Here is a 15,667-nt window from a genome sequence, read left to right on the forward strand (position 1 = left end):
AAGGATTGTTGGTTGATGGTACTTGGATAGAGGATCCTTTTGTTATTAAAGATAAGTTTTTTTCTCATTTCATGTCCAAATTTGATGTTTTACATACAGGCGTGGAGTTTGGCCATTTAAATCCTCATTATCGTCTCACTGATAATGAAGCTAACTTTCTTGAAAGAGATTTGGATGATTTAGAGATAAAAAATGCGGTATGGGATTGCGGTAGTTCTAAGGCACCGGGACCGGACGGTATTTCTTTTCGTTTCATTAAATATTTTTGGGACATTTTTCAATTTGATATTGGCAGGGATATCCGAAGATTTTTTTCTTCAGGCACTATGCCTCACGGTGCAAATTCGGCTTTTTTCACCCTTATTCCGAAAGTTGTGAACCCGATTCTTGTGACTGATTTTCGACCCATTTCTTTGGTGGGTTTTTTTTATAAGATTGTCACGAAGATTCTCACGAACCGTGTTCTAAGTGTTATTGACAAGATCATTAGCCCGGTTCAGACGGCTTTCATTTCGGGGCGACAGATTTTAGATGGCCCATTAATGTTGTCCGAGATTATTTCATGGTATAAGAAAGCTAAGAAAAAAATGTTACTTTTGAAGGTGGATTTTGAAAAAGCCTATGATTCGGTTAATTGGGATTATTTGATGTTCATGTTATCTTCGTTGGGTTTCGGAACCAAGTGGTGCGCCTGGATAAGGGGGTGTCTTTTCTCGGCTAAGACTTCAGTTTTGGTAAATGGTAGTCCGACTCGTGAATTCCCAATCAAAAGAGGGTTAAGACAGGGTGATCCTCTAAGCCCGTTCTTGTTTATTATTGTAATGGAAGGTCTCCACTTAGCTTTTTCTCGTGCTATGGAGAACAACTTCATTCGTGGTATCAAAGTGGGAACAGATAACATCCATTTATCTCATTTTATTTATGCGGATGATCTTATTATTTTCTCTCATTGGAGTTCTCAAGAACTAAACCGGATTCTCCTCATTTTAGAAGCATTTTTTTTAGTGTCCGGTTTGCGGATAAATGTTAATAAATCCCATCTTTTTGGTGTCGGGGTGGACACTTCCGAGATCATTGCTTATGCTGCTGCTGCAGGTACTCGTGTAGGCTCATTTCCTACTACTTATCTGGGTTTACCGATTGGTTCTAATATGAAATTAATTTCAAATTGGGATAGCTTGGTAGACAGATTTCGGGATAAATTATCTACGTGGAAGGCGGCACTCATTTCTTCCGGTGGTAGATTAACATTGGTTAAGTCTGTTATGGGGAGCATTGGTATTTATTTTATGTCTTTATTTAAATGCCCGGAAACGGTTCTTAAATGTCTTGAATCTATTAGGGCTCGATTTTTTTGGGGTGGTAACAAATCCACCAAAAAGATGTCATGGGTAAAGTGGGATAAAATTCTTGCTCCATTTGATAAAGGTGGTCTTAATGTAGGGAGTCTTAAAGCTTTCAATTTGGCATTGATTAATAAATGGCGTTGGAGGTATTTAAATAATCCGGAAGAGATGTGGGTTAATATCATTAAGTCTATTCATGGGCCTCTTTTTGATCATGTGGAATGTAATAGTTCAAGTATTTGGTCTTCTATTGTTGCGTGTTGTTTAAAGGTGAGTTCCGATGGTACACTTCCTCCAGACACATTCAAAATGAAAGTTGGTAATGGTTGCTCTATACGCTTTTGGAATGACCTATGGTGTGGCAATTCAACGTTATCGTCCCGTTTTAATCGACTCTACCACCTGGATGTCAATAAACTAGATTCGATTGCCGAGAAACGGGTAGATGGTGCATGGCAATGGAACTGGACGAGAGATCACATTGGTAGTCGTAACAACCAACTTCTCGCTAATCTTCAGGAGGAGATCGGTGACTGCACTTTTTATGATCGCCCTGATCGTTGGTGTTGTTCGCTTATTTCAGATGAGTCGTACACTGTTAAAGCTGCAAGGGACATGATGGATCGAACCTCTTTGCCTTCGACTAACGTGAGTACAATTTGGTTCAAGTTTCTTCCAAGGAAAGTTAACATTTTTTTATGGCGTTTGAGATTAGATGCTCTTCCCGTTCGTTGGAACCTTTCTGCAAAAGGGATTGAGATCAACTCGGTTATTTGTCCACTTTGTAACAATGACATAGAGACTCGGGATCACTTATTCTTCGATTGTGATATGGCTAAAGAGATATGGCTTCGAGTTCGGGTGTGGCTTGATTGTGCTCTTCCCATTTGCTCCTCGTGGGATACGTTTATTACATGGCTCGAGGGTGTTCGATTACAAGCTATCTTCAAAGATCGGATCGTTGCGGTCATCCTTACTCTTCTATGGGCCATTTGGCGGTTTCGGAACGGAGTTGTTTTTAATAATTCTTTTTGTAGTAGGAGTAACTTATTTGATGTAATCCGTTTATTGTCTTTTCGTTGGATTAAAAATAGAAGCCATATAGTTTCCAATTGGAACTTATGGTTATCTATGCCGTTGTAATTATCCCTTAGCGCCTTGCTAGGGATCGTTTTATTTATATTATTGATTGTTTGGCCGTTAAAAAAAAAAGAAGACATACACAAATTAGAATTCATTGATTCAAAAGCATGAAAATTGCTTTATTTTTTATACCTGGTATGACTAGTGATGGAAGATGATGACATGGTGATTATTGGTACTGACACAACATCCATCTACCAAATGATATATTTGTTTGGATTTAACACATCAGCTTGGATAAATAGCTAGAAATCCACGTATACACGATTTATCTCAATTTGACACTTTATAAAATCATAATCTACGTGTTTGATAAACTGAAAGATAAATATGAATGTTTTCTAGGTTCTATACATAGGTTTATACCATTCCTAACGATGACATCTTTCCTTTCTAAGACAGACCGCCACATCAATTTTATTTAACTCTACATTTTTTATCCACTTCCTCCCCATAAAACACAACTAACATCCATTTCATATTCCCTCCCAATCACATGGCCCCACATATTATTATTATTATTATTATTATTATTATTATTATTATTATTATTATTATTATTATTATTATTACTACGTAGTATTAATTATTAATTAAATTATTATAATATTATCATTATTAAAACAATTATTTGTTATATTAAATATTAAATATTAGTACTTTAAAAATTAATAAAAATAGGTGTATTAATTCTACACCACATATTAGCTTCTGTTGTGGTGGTCCAAAAAGATAAAAGACATGTATCTTCTTCATCTTGCTCTACATGTGAAAAATAAACTACATTTTTAATTTTAGTTTTAGTAAAGTAATACAATAAAATAGAAAAAAAAACAATGTCTCCGTCCTCGAATATGCGTGAATATGAAATTTATCAGGGCGAAATGGAAAAAGAAGGTTGAGGTTGACCGAGGACGGAGACAATGCCATCGCGGCCCTCGGAGGGCGGTTCCAGCACGGGACCGTTGGAGAGGGGCATTGTCCCTAAGTTCTTACCAACCTCCGGTGTGTAATCGACAGGTCTTACAACTCATAAGTTTTGTTTGGTAGACAATTAAAAGTAGAGTTTATATAAAAAAAATAAGCTCTAAAAATTTTAGCTCTTAAAATAAGCTTTTGCAAAAAATAAAATAAAATTGAGTTTATGATAGAAAAATTACTAAAATAACCCCTTTATTATTTGTTTTAGATTTTATAATTGAGTCTTTTAAGTCAACTCACAGCTATAAGTTTCAGCTATTTTGCCAAACATTTACAAAAAATAAGCTCTAGCTTTCCGCTAAGAAAAATAAATTCTAGCTATTAGCTTCCAGCTTTAGCTAATTCGTTCAAACACACTCTTAGACTATGTTTGGCGACGAGCTTATTGGAGGTTTTTGGAGCTTTTAGCTTTTATGAAAAAACTCCAATTTAATAATAATAAAAAAAATACTCTGTTTGATTAGAGGAGTTTAAAATTTTTAGACATGGGGAAAAATCTAAAAGCTACTAAAAGTAGCGTTTAGCTTTTTAGCTTCTAACATATTGTAATTTTACTCTTTATTTAACAGATAGATTCAGCTACTCTGCCAAACACCAAAAGAAATCTAAAAAACTAAAAGGTACTAGCTATCAGCTATTAGCTAAAAACTAACAGCTACAAGCTAAAAGCTACCAACTGCCAGCTAGTTTTGCCAAACATACCCTTAGATCATCACTAACAAGGCGTGTTGCAGCCGGTTTTCATCGAGCACGCCACCAACACGCCATTAACGCGGCGTGTTGGTGGATATGAGGTCCGGCGTGCTGACAGATGGCACGGAGAAGGAGAAGGCATGTTTGTGTTCATGTGCGTACGTGGCGGGATCCGATTGGTGAGTAAGGTGTTGAATGTTTGTGTTTGATCGTTTGGTTTGGTAAATAAATACAACAAATAAGTAGCTGTTGCATTTTTAAGATATATATATATATATATATATATATATATATATATATATATATATATATATATATATATATATATATATCCCTTTGATAAGCTATTTTATATACACACATACATATACACTGATACATATATACATACACATACATATACATTCTGCTACATAGACAACTTCATCAATGTCACCGATGAGAGCTTCGTTCGACGTTCATTTCGGAGGTAACCTAACGATCGACTGAAAGTCATACGTTGATGGAACGCACATGAAATTTAGCGACTTCTACATTAATGACTTTGATTTTTCAGAGTTGGAGAAGTTACTCAAAAAATAAATACTGGTCCCATTTTTGAGTATTTCGTATTTAGACGAAGAGAAGACAGAAGTGATGTTCCTGTGTAATGACATATGAAAGAAGCTTAAAAAACGATCCATGGAAAATGGTAATCGAATTCAATTGTATGTTATGGAGTTAAGCACGTGGAAAACCAATCCGGTCCCTTCTGATTTTGGAAGTAGTTTCGAATCAGGAGCGTCGATGGAATGACACTATTAAAAATTGTAATTTTGTGTTTTTAGGATTTTTAATAAGTAATAATTGTATTAAAACCTTTAATATTTTTTACTTTAGGAAATTTAATATTATTGTAATCGTTTATTTAATTTTAAGCGTGTTTCATTAATATAGTTTATTTTTATAATTACAAAATAATAATATAACTAATTAAAACTAAAATAATTAATACATTAAAAAATGACAAAGAAATAAAAAATACCTCACCCCTACCCATCAACACGACACTCAGCACGCCACCCATTATTTACCAGCACACACGTCAAGCACTCTACCCGTACTCATTAACACGCCAACACGCCTATCAATATTAAAGATGGTCTTAATAAATTTTAACCTTCCACATCTAGAAACTTCATATTGCATTAAAATTACATTAAAAATGAGGTTTTCTTTAATATGTGAACTGGATTATCTTGTAATCATTGTGACTTTTCACGTGACCATCTCAAAATATATTTTCAGAAGTTTGAATGTTTCACCATGTAACGATCCGACTTTTTCGACTTATATATCTGTGCTTATTACTTTCACGAAACTGCGTATTTGTGCGTACTGAGCTATATTATACTCTGGGATCTTACTACATGTGAATTACTTTCGTTTATATATTAAAACGTGTCATTAAGTACGTAAGTTACTTAACTTAATCCCCGAATGGCTTTTACGACCGTTGGTGTCACTTGACGTTTGAAACGAGCTATGTACTTGGTACACGTTTAACTTTGGTCATAATTAGAAAATTATGACTACATAATACTAATTGTTACTTTCTAATAACAATTACTTGGGTTATTGGATGTTTAATTACGCTTAGTAATTTACTAGAACACACTAGTTAGTCTTGTTGGACTTTCTACCCTGTTGGACTTTAGCCCACCCTACTTTAGCTAGTGGACTATTTAATTAGCCCAATTATTAATGGATTATGACCCCTTTATATGTAAGACAAATACCCATTTATAAGAGCCAACATACTAGCATTTTTGTTCACCATTATCACTAATGTTGCATGAGATCCCAACATAAACACCAACTTTAGACCACCATTAACCAAAAAGCAAAAGTTGTCCCCCACCTTGTCCCCCATAAACCTACGGCCTCCCTCCCCATATTTCCCTATAAATACCACACAAACCTCACCCATTTTACACTTGATCCCATTCACAAATTACACACACTTACTCTCTAATTCTCTCTCTAGTCTTTCTCACTCTAAAAAATGTAAGTTTTAAATTTTCTTCTTCTTCTTCTTCTCTTCTCAAAGTCGACATCATCATCATCATTAAAGGATCTAGTTTTTTAGCTTTTTGATCTTGTTATATCTTGTAGATTCAAACTTGGGTTTGAATCCTTCAAGAACATGAAAGATTCAAGCTTTCTAGCTTTTAATCTTCATTTACTTGTTAGATCTAGGTTTTCTAGCTTATGATTTCTTTATTTTGTTATAAAGATCAAAACTTGTGTTTATGATCTTCATGTAACTTGAAGATCTAGTCTTTTGCTTTAAGGATCTTCAAGAACATTAAAGATTCAAGCTTTCTAGCTTAGGGTTTTATTATTTTGTTAAAGATTTTAGCTTTTTAGCTTATGGTCTCATTACTTTTACTAGATCTTAGCTTTCTAGCTTATGATCTCATTAATCTTGTAAAGATCCAAGCTTTCTAGCTTAGGGTTTTCTTAATACTTGAGATCTAAGTTATTATTGTAGATCTCACTTACTTGGAACCTTTTTGTGATTGTTGTGATGATAAAGATCAAGTATTCATCATCTCATATGATGAAGATGCATAAACTTGTGTAAAAAGGACAAAGGTTGAAGCTTTATTGGGTTTATGCAATAAAGAGGCAACCTTGATGTTCAAAACTTGTAGAATGATAGCTTTTACTCTTAGTTGTGTGTTGATGGTTGAAACTTGGTCAAAGTGATGCTAAAACATCAAAGAGTTGTACACTTGAAGCTTACAAGCATCAAGGATGAGAACCGTGATGAGCATCAAGCACCCAGAATCCCACTAGAGCACTTGTTTATTGTTTTTCGGGGTCTGATCAGACTCTTTGGGCTTCTATAAAATTGTTTTTCAGATAGTTCGTTTCGAGTATATGACTTTTCGTTTAAGACTCACCTAAATCCGATATACGGATTAGGATTTATAGCCTTTCGAAAATCACTACGCCTTTGTAACGTCGTGTTGAAAATTCCGACCTACTCGCACTTAAACCGTCTCCACGGTCAAACGAAGACGAGTTAGGTTCTGAAAATTGTTCAGCGGTTAGAGGACTCACATACGGAGCCTTGACCACTGACTACGCGTCTTTTCAATTTGTATAGAGGTCGTAACAGCTGTCCAAAGTCAGCCTATTGTTTCGATCTCTATTCTTGTTAAACTTACTTACCTTTTACGAATGATGAATGATGATGATGATGATGATGACACTTAAGACTTAATTTATGCACTTTTAAACTTTTGGGGACAATATACTGACTTAGTGACCTTTGATTTAGGTTGACGACCTTTCGGACCGACTTACTACTTGCATACCTTTCGTATCAACTTTTACTGCTTATTCACTGTGAGTTATAGCTTCCCTTTTTACTTTACTATTTTTGGGACTGAGAATACATACGCTTTTTATGTTTTACATACTAGACACTAGTACTTAAACTTTATATATGTGTGGGTGATATAACGGCACAAACATTCCCCTTAGCACGGTAACGTTTAATCATTGGTTTTTGAACCGGTGAACGCGAATATTAGATATGGATCCATAGGGTTTGACATCCCCACTCGAGCTAGTCACGCTAGCATTTAATGGGTGTTTGATACTTCGAGAACATACGCACTCGCCAAGTGTACTTTTAGGGGGTGATATTTATTTACGTTAAGTTAGTTACCGGGTGCCCACGGATAAGCATATACTTTATCATACTGATTTGAATTGCTGGTTGAAGCACTGAAATCTCATGGTCTACATTACATTACTGATTACAAACAAACTATAGCTCACCAACATTCGTGTTGACTTTTAAGCATGTATTTCTCAGGTGCTTAGACGTTGTTGCTTCCGCTGTTAGACTTGCTGTTATAGTCTTGGTATTATAGACTTGCTGTTACAGACTCGCTGTGTTAGACTTCCGCTGCATTACTTAGAGACGTCTCAATCATGGAACTTTTACTTTGCATTCACAACTTATGTTATATTTGAACAATGACTTTGTAATGACCTTTGTGTCACGTACTTATGTTAATGCTTTCTATTTGTAGAAGCACGTTATCTTTGTAAAACATTTGACGTTGGTAAAGACGTCGCCTTTTCATGAATGCAAAACTGCTTTTTAAACATCATGTAGTATTGTACCGTGTAATGGTCCTGTTGTTGATGATCCGTACACGATGGTTTTGTACGGGGCGTCAGCCACCACTACATTTTTGAGGTTAAACCTCAAGTTACATGCACGCTTAGTTCAATAATGTGTTACAAAAATACCCACGAAAGTCAAAATGAGGCTCGCTTGTTCTTGGCATCGCGTCTCCTAGTCTCTTTTTCGTTTTTTGCATTGATGAATTTGTTAGTTTGTTGAAAGCGTTGGTTTTTTCCAGTTAATTAGTTTTTTAGTTTCGTTGTGGTTAATATGAGGATATAGATAGTTTGTCAGTTTGCCGCTTTATATGTACAAGCCTCATCGCGGTTTCTCTCGTTGTATCCTTGTTGAAGGCGTTTTCTATTCGAAAACGTTTTCCGTATTTGTATAAGCTTTCGTTATTTTTGCAAAAAAAAAAAAAAAAAAAAAAAAAAAAAAAAAAAAAAAAAACTCAATCTACATTGACTGTAATACAGTGGCCGGGATCATCGTATCTACAATGAGAAATTTTGTTTTAAATGGGAGTTACAAAAAAAAAAACTAGCAAGATATACACTAAAAGAAGACTCGTATTAATGTCGCATTACAAAATACCCACAAAAAGAACACTCTGAAACATTGGGAGAAAATAAATGAAATCGAACTTTAGTACTAAACGTCGATCGCTTAAGTGGCCATCACATAAAAATAAAAATATTTATAATGCAAATTAAAGTTGATAAGTGAGCTAGTGAGCTTAATTAGATTGCCTATAAATTATCAGTTACTTAGTTCAATAATTTTAATCAAAGCCAATTCAATTCAATAATATATGATACCAAAATGACAAAACCTCATACTTTGGTTAACAAAACAACAAATCTATTTAAGAATCCATGCATTATTACATACTCTAACGACAAATATAAAAAGTTATCTACCTCGTTTATTCATGCAATATTCATCAATCCAAAACCCTTTTGGGTGCAACTTTGTTATTTTTTCATCCTTTCGTTGCTAGGTTTTGTTGCTTTAAAGACTCTAGATTTCAAAAACTCGTCGTTTAAACCTAACAACGTCGATTTGTTCTTTACAGCCGTGTCCGCAGTGACAGTTTCAAGCATGTCAACAATTGAAATGGAAGTGTTTTCAAATAGCCAACTCATAGTTTTGATGCTTCTTATGTTTATTGGAGGTGAAGTTTTTGTGTCTATGATTGGACTTCATTTTAAGAAGTTAAAACATAAATTTATGACAAATGATTTCGGTTGTAATCAAGATAATATCGAGTTGGGTTTCGAGTTAAACGATTTAAAAGATATTCCAAGTAAATCTTTTGATCAAAATGATTTGATGAACAGAGCAATTAGGAGTTTGGGGTATGTGATCTTGTGCTACATCCTAATTGTTCACTTCATTGGTTATATTTTAGTTTACATCTACATAACTATTATTCCTAGTGCTAGAACCATACTCATAAACAAAGGACTAAATAGACACACTTTTAGCCTTTTTATCACTGTCTCCACATTTGCAAATTGTGGTTATGTACCCACAAATGAAAACATGGTGATTTTCAAGAAAAACTCTGGCTTTCTTTTGATTTTAGTCCCACAAATTCTTCTTGGAAACACTTTATATCCGGTTGTACTTCGATTCTTGCTCTTGATTCTTGAGAAGATAACAAAGAGGGTTGAGTTGGGTTACATTTTAAAAAACTCAAAGGAGATGGGTTATGGTTATTTGTTGTCAACGGTGCGAACAATTCATTTGTTCATGACGGTTTTTGGGTTGATTTTGGTTCAATTAGTTGTTTTCTGTATTTTGGAGTGGCATAATATGGATGCAATGGATGGACTTAGTAGTTATGAGAAGACGGTTGGTAGTTTTTTCCAAGTTGTGAATGCTAGATACGCCGGTGAAGCTGTTTTTGATCTTTCAAAGATATCTCCTGCAATCTTGGTGGGATTCATTGGTTTGATGTAAAGTCCTACTTTAAATTCTCTTATGTTACACTTACAATTTTGTTTCACTCCCTTTTATTAGCTTAAAAAGGGTAAAACTGACGTTCCGACTAAAGGGACTGAGGCTGACATTGAAATTTAACTTCTGAACGCCATAAAGATGCATGTCCCCCATTGCGGGGACTATTATTAGCTAAAATACAAGTGATAGTATTGATTTAACTTGATTTATTAGCTAAAAAACAATGTTTTATTCTATACATCCACAGGTACCTTCCACCATTAACAACATATTCGCCGGTCCAAGATAAAGAAAATAGGCAAACAAGAGAACAAAAGAAGAGTTTTGTGGAGTATATTCTATTTTCACAACTCACTTATTTGTTCATCTTTACAATTCTCATTTGTATGTCTGAACGAAGAAAAATGGACGCTGATCCCATCAACTTCAGTGTGCTTAACATCGCCTTCGAGGTTTTCAGGTTGAGATATTACTCAAAATTATAATTGTCTACAAAATCATAATAACATGAGGAAACCATTGATAAGATAAACATAAATAAGTAAATAACCTTATAGTTGAAGTTAACTATCTTATACTCCGTATGTACTAACTTTATTTGTTATATTATTGGTTGACTCTAGTGCATATGGAAATGTTGGATTGTCAACATGCTATAGTTGTCAACGGCAAATTAACTCTGTGGGGCATTGCAAAGAAGCATGGTATGGATTTGCAGGAAGATGGAGTAAGAATGGGAAATATTTGCTTATTTTGGTTATGTTTGTAGGAAGACTCAAGAATTTCAACAAAAATGGTGGTAGATTTTGGAATCTTTCATAAGATATATATCTTACCATCTCAGGATAAATGATACATGTGAAATCTATATGTTTGTTTTCTTAGTTAATTTTTGCTTATTTGTACTATGTGTATTTGTATGCACATGTATATGTATATAGTATATGTGTGTCACATAATCACATTGTATAAATCTGCATATATATGTATATATAGTAGTGATGTATATCTTTATAACAGAACCTTTTATTTTTTTGTATTTTTTAAGCGGCAAACACACATCAAGTTACAAATAGTTCACTGTGGGAATGAGACTCAAACTCACAACTTAAAAGTTAATGAGTTAAGGCCCTTTTGCTCATAAGAGAACCTTACGTCCTGGCCATGGGTTCAATTCACCTATGATTTAGTTAAGTGTAAGTTTATGGGGTCAACTGACCCCACTCAAAGGTTTCTTCTATTGGTCTAAGCAATGTATCTATTCCTGTGTAAGTTTCATAAAATGGTGTTTGACCCCATTCACAATCTTTATATTTAAAAATAGGTCATATATTTTTGGCCCATAAACACTTTTACCCTTAAAAGCCCAACTGAATATATTTGAATTACGTGTGTTTTATAGCAATTTTCCCAAAGTCCATTGAACATATTTAGTGTACATTTTTTATTGAAAGAATACTAGATGTACGTATTTATGAAAAAAATAATTGTACCCCATTTAAATGTTAAATTACTTATTATCAGGCTGATTTAACGTCAAAATGAAGTTATAATCTTATGTTCAATCAATTATTGAAAAAATATAAGGTTCTCAATCTTGACCCAGTAATGCCCTGGTCGCGACTTATATTTCTGGTCATTAATTGGTCACGACCAGGTCATGAATGTGTCGCTACTCGGTCACTGAATAATGCACACCGCATACCGGGTCACCATTTGCTGTGTGCGGCAACCAACATCATGATGTGCGGGTCTTGACCAGTGGCAAATCATGATAGCTATTATAAGAGTTAATCATCTGTAACTTCAAGACTCCCAGATTGATATAGGACATATACAGTCATACAGTAGAGTACAAATAAAAGTTACTAAAGTCTAAACAGATATCAATAAGAAAATGTGTTTTTATCTACTTCATTTTTATGTTCTGTTGTGGAAAACTATCACAGTTTTTGAAAATTATAGTCTTTGATCTGTTTTAAGATCTAAAATCGTTAAAGAGTACTAAACTGCATGTCTTAGTTCATACTACATAGGTAGCCTTATTAATATGGTTTAAACTTGTTGAACTACCTTTTTACCAGAATAAGAAAAATTTACCAATGTCTAACAAATACAGACTACAAAGACACAATATTGAGTATTCTGTGATTATAAGTATTAGAATTAAATCCCACACCCTTTTGGGTTTTGTATTTCAATATTTATAATAATTACAAGATAAATACATAAGGAAATAAATAAAAGATACAAATACATATTCTTGCTCCCTAAGTCTCGGTGGTGACTTGTTGAGCAAGTTCACCGTTAATACCCCCCCTCAAGCGAATAGGTGGCGGGCCAATTTGAAGCTTGGAACGAAAGGACTCAAACAAAGGCCGAGGCAAACTCTTAGTGAAGATATCACTGAGCTGAAGATTGGTCGGCACAAATTTCGTATACAATTTCCCGGAAGTAACTAACTCACGTACAAAATGATAGTCTATATCGATGTGTTTAGCACGTTTGTGAGAAATAGGATTCTGACTGAGAAACAAAGCACTCTTATTATCACATAAAATAGTGGGACGATCAGGAGGCAAAATATAAAGTTCACGCAAAAGATGCGTAATCCACACAATCTCAGCCGCAGTGTTGGCCAATGCCCGATACTCAGATTCACAGCTGGACCGAGCAACAGTAGGTTGCTTTTTAGCACTCCAACTAACTAAATTACCTCCAAGAAAGATGGAGTACCCGTAAGTAGATCGTCTTGTTTCAATACAGCGAGCCCAATCAGCATCAGAATAACCAAGAAGAGAGGCCTTTGGAGAATGATAAAAAGTTAAGCCATAATGTATCGTACCTTTGATGTAACGAATAATGCGTTTAACATCTTGAAGATGATCAATGGTCGGAGCTTGAAGAAATTGACTAACTTGATTAACTGCATAAGAAATGTCCGGACGAGTAATAGTGAGATATTGCAAAGCTCCAACAAGCGAGCGATAATAAGTCGGATCCTCAAAGGGAATCCCTTCATTGGTAAACGAAGCAGCAGTTGGCAAAGGCGTGGAAATAGGTTTACTATCAAGAAGCTGAGCACGTACTAGAATATCATGTGCATATTTAGCTTGACTGAGAAACAAACCCGAGTCAGTATATGCAACCTCAAGACCCAAAAAATAGCTTAGTTTGCTAAGATCTTTAATAGCAAACTCGTGATGAAGACGTTTAATAAAGCTAGTAATAACGGAAGAGTGATTACTTGTTAGAATAATATCATCAACATAGACAAGAAGATAAAGCATACACGCACCCTTCTTATAAATGAATAAAGAAGGATCCGCACGACTACAGGTATGAAATGTCCCGTTCTTATTGATTAAAAACGTTCCATATTAATTGATTTCGTTGCGAGGTTTTGACCTCTATATGAGACGTTTTTCAAAGACTGCATTCATTTTTAAAACAAACCATAACCTTTATTTCATAAATAAAGGTTTAAAAAGCTTTACGTAGATTATCAAATAATGATAATCTAAAATATCCTGTTTACACACGACCATTACATAATGGTTTACAATACAAATATGTTACATCGAAATTAGTTTCTTGAATGCAGTTTTTACACAATATCATACAAACATGGACTCCAAATCTTGTCCTTATTTTAGTATGCAACAGCGGAAGCTCTTAGTATTCACCTGAGAATAAACATGCTTTAAACGTCAACAAAAATGTTGGCGAGTTATAGGTTTAACCTATATATATCAAATCGTAACAATAGACCACAAGATTTCATATTTTAATACTCATCCCATATATAGAGATAAAAATCATTCATATGATGAACACCTGCTAACCGACATTAACAAGATGCATATATAAGAATATCTCCATCATTCCGGGACACCCTTCGGATATGATATAAATTTCGAAGTACTAAAGCATCCGGTACTTTGGATGGGGTTTGTTAGGCCCAATAGATCTATCTTTAGGATTCGCGTCAATTAGGGTGTCGGTTCCCTAATTCTTAGATTACCAGACTTAATAAAAAGGGGCATATTCGATTTCGATAATTCAACCATAGAATGTAGTTTCACGTACTTGTGTCTATTTTGTAAATCATTTATAAAACCTGCATGTATTCTCATCCCAAAAATATTAGATTTTAAAAGTGGGACTATAACTCACTTTCACAGATTTTTACTTCGTCGGGAAGTAAGACTTGGCCACTGGTTGATTCACGAACCTATAACAATATATACATATATATCAAAGTATGTTCAAAATATATTTACAACACTTTTAATACATTTTGATGTTTTTAGTTTATTAAGTCAGCTGTCCTCGTTAGTAACCTACAACTAGTTGTCCACAGTTAGATGTACAGAGATAAATTGATAAATATTATCTTGAATCAATCCACGACCCAGTGTATACGTATCTCAGTATTGATCACAACTCAAACTATATATATTTTGAAATCAACCTCAACCCCAACATTCACATATAGAGTGTCTATGGTTGTTCTGAAATATATATAGATGTGTCGACATGATAGGTCAAAACATTGTATACGTGTCTATGGTATCTCAAGATTACATAATATACAATACAAGTTGATTAAGTTATGGTTGGAATAGATTTGTTACCAATTTTCACGTAGCTAAAATGAGAAAAAAATTATCCAATCTTGTTTTACCCATAACTTCTTCATTTTAAATCCGTTTTGAGTGAATCAAATTGATAAGGCTTCATATTGAACTCTATTTTATGAATCTAAACAGAAAAAGTATAGGTTTATAGTCGGAAAAATAAGTTACAAGTCATTTTTGTAAAGGTAGTCATTTCAGTCGAAAGAACAACGTCTAGATGACCATTTTAGAAAACATACTTCCACTTTGAGTTTAACCATAATTTTTGGATATAGTTTCATGTTCATAATAAAAATCATTTTCCCAGAATAACAACTTTTAAATCAAAGTTTATCATAGTTTTTAATTAACTAACCCAAAACAGCCCGCGGTGTTACTACGACGGCGTAAATCCGGTTTTACGGTGTTTTTCGTGTTTCCAGGTTTTAAATCATTAAGTTAGCATATCATATAGATATAGAACATGTGTTTAGTTGATTTTAAAAGTCAAGTTAGAAGGTTTAACTTTTATTTGCGAACAAGTTTAGAATTAACTAAACTATGTTCTAGTGATTACAAGTTTAAACCTTCGAATAAGATAGCTTTATATGTATGAATCGAATGATGTTATGAACATAATTACTACCTCAAGTTCCTTGGATAAACCTACTGAAAATGAGAAAAATGGATCTAGCTTCAAAGGATCCTTGGATGGCTTGAAAGTTCTTGAA

General features: G+C 34.1%; 2 protein-coding genes across 2 annotated transcripts; one reads left to right on the forward strand and one right to left on the reverse strand.

Annotated features, from left to right (window-relative positions):
* The first annotated feature begins 3,325 nt into the window (after window positions 1-3,325).
* Window positions 3,326-11,139, forward strand: LOC139901814 (sodium transporter HKT1-like). Its single transcript, XM_071884488.1, has 5 exons — window positions 3,326-3,386; window positions 4,040-4,090; window positions 9,353-10,313; window positions 10,565-10,777; window positions 10,941-11,139. The coding sequence occupies exons 1-5, from the start codon at window positions 3,326-3,328 to the stop codon at window positions 11,137-11,139; spliced, it is 1,485 nt and encodes a 494-aa protein (XP_071740589.1).
* A 1,448-nt stretch (window positions 11,140-12,587) lies between these two features.
* LOC139901815 (uncharacterized mitochondrial protein AtMg00810-like) lies at window positions 12,588-13,607 on the reverse strand. Its single transcript, XM_071884489.1, has one exon. It carries the CDS (start codon window positions 13,605-13,607, stop codon window positions 12,588-12,590), a length of 1,020 nt encoding a protein of 339 aa, XP_071740590.1.
* Window positions 13,608-15,667: the final 2,060 nt, after the last annotated feature.

The sequence above is a fragment of the Rutidosis leptorrhynchoides genome, chromosome 3 (assembly GCF_046630445.1).
Source record: "Rutidosis leptorrhynchoides isolate AG116_Rl617_1_P2 chromosome 3, CSIRO_AGI_Rlap_v1, whole genome shotgun sequence".
NCBI classification, from domain to species: domain Eukaryota; kingdom Viridiplantae; phylum Streptophyta; class Magnoliopsida; order Asterales; family Asteraceae; genus Rutidosis; species Rutidosis leptorrhynchoides.

What these genes read in the sequence shown, in the direction of transcription:
- LOC139901814 (XM_071884488.1), top strand. Translation starts at nt 3,326, where the DNA reads ATGTCTCCGTCCTCGAATATGCGTGAATATGAAATTTATCAGGGCGAA. An exon ending in GAAATCTAAAAAACTAAAAG is followed by an intron (nt 4,091 to 9,352) that starts GTACTAGCTATC and finishes TTTCGTTGCTAG; the next exon opens with GTTTTGTTGCTTTAAAGACT. An exon ending in GTGGGATTCATTGGTTTGAT is followed by an intron (nt 10,314 to 10,564) that starts GTAAAGTCCTAC and finishes ATACATCCACAG; the next exon opens with GTACCTTCCACCATTAACAA.
- LOC139901815 (XM_071884489.1), bottom strand. Translation starts at nt 13,607, where the DNA reads ATGCTTTATCTTCTTGTCTATGTTGATGATATTATTCTAACAAGTAAT.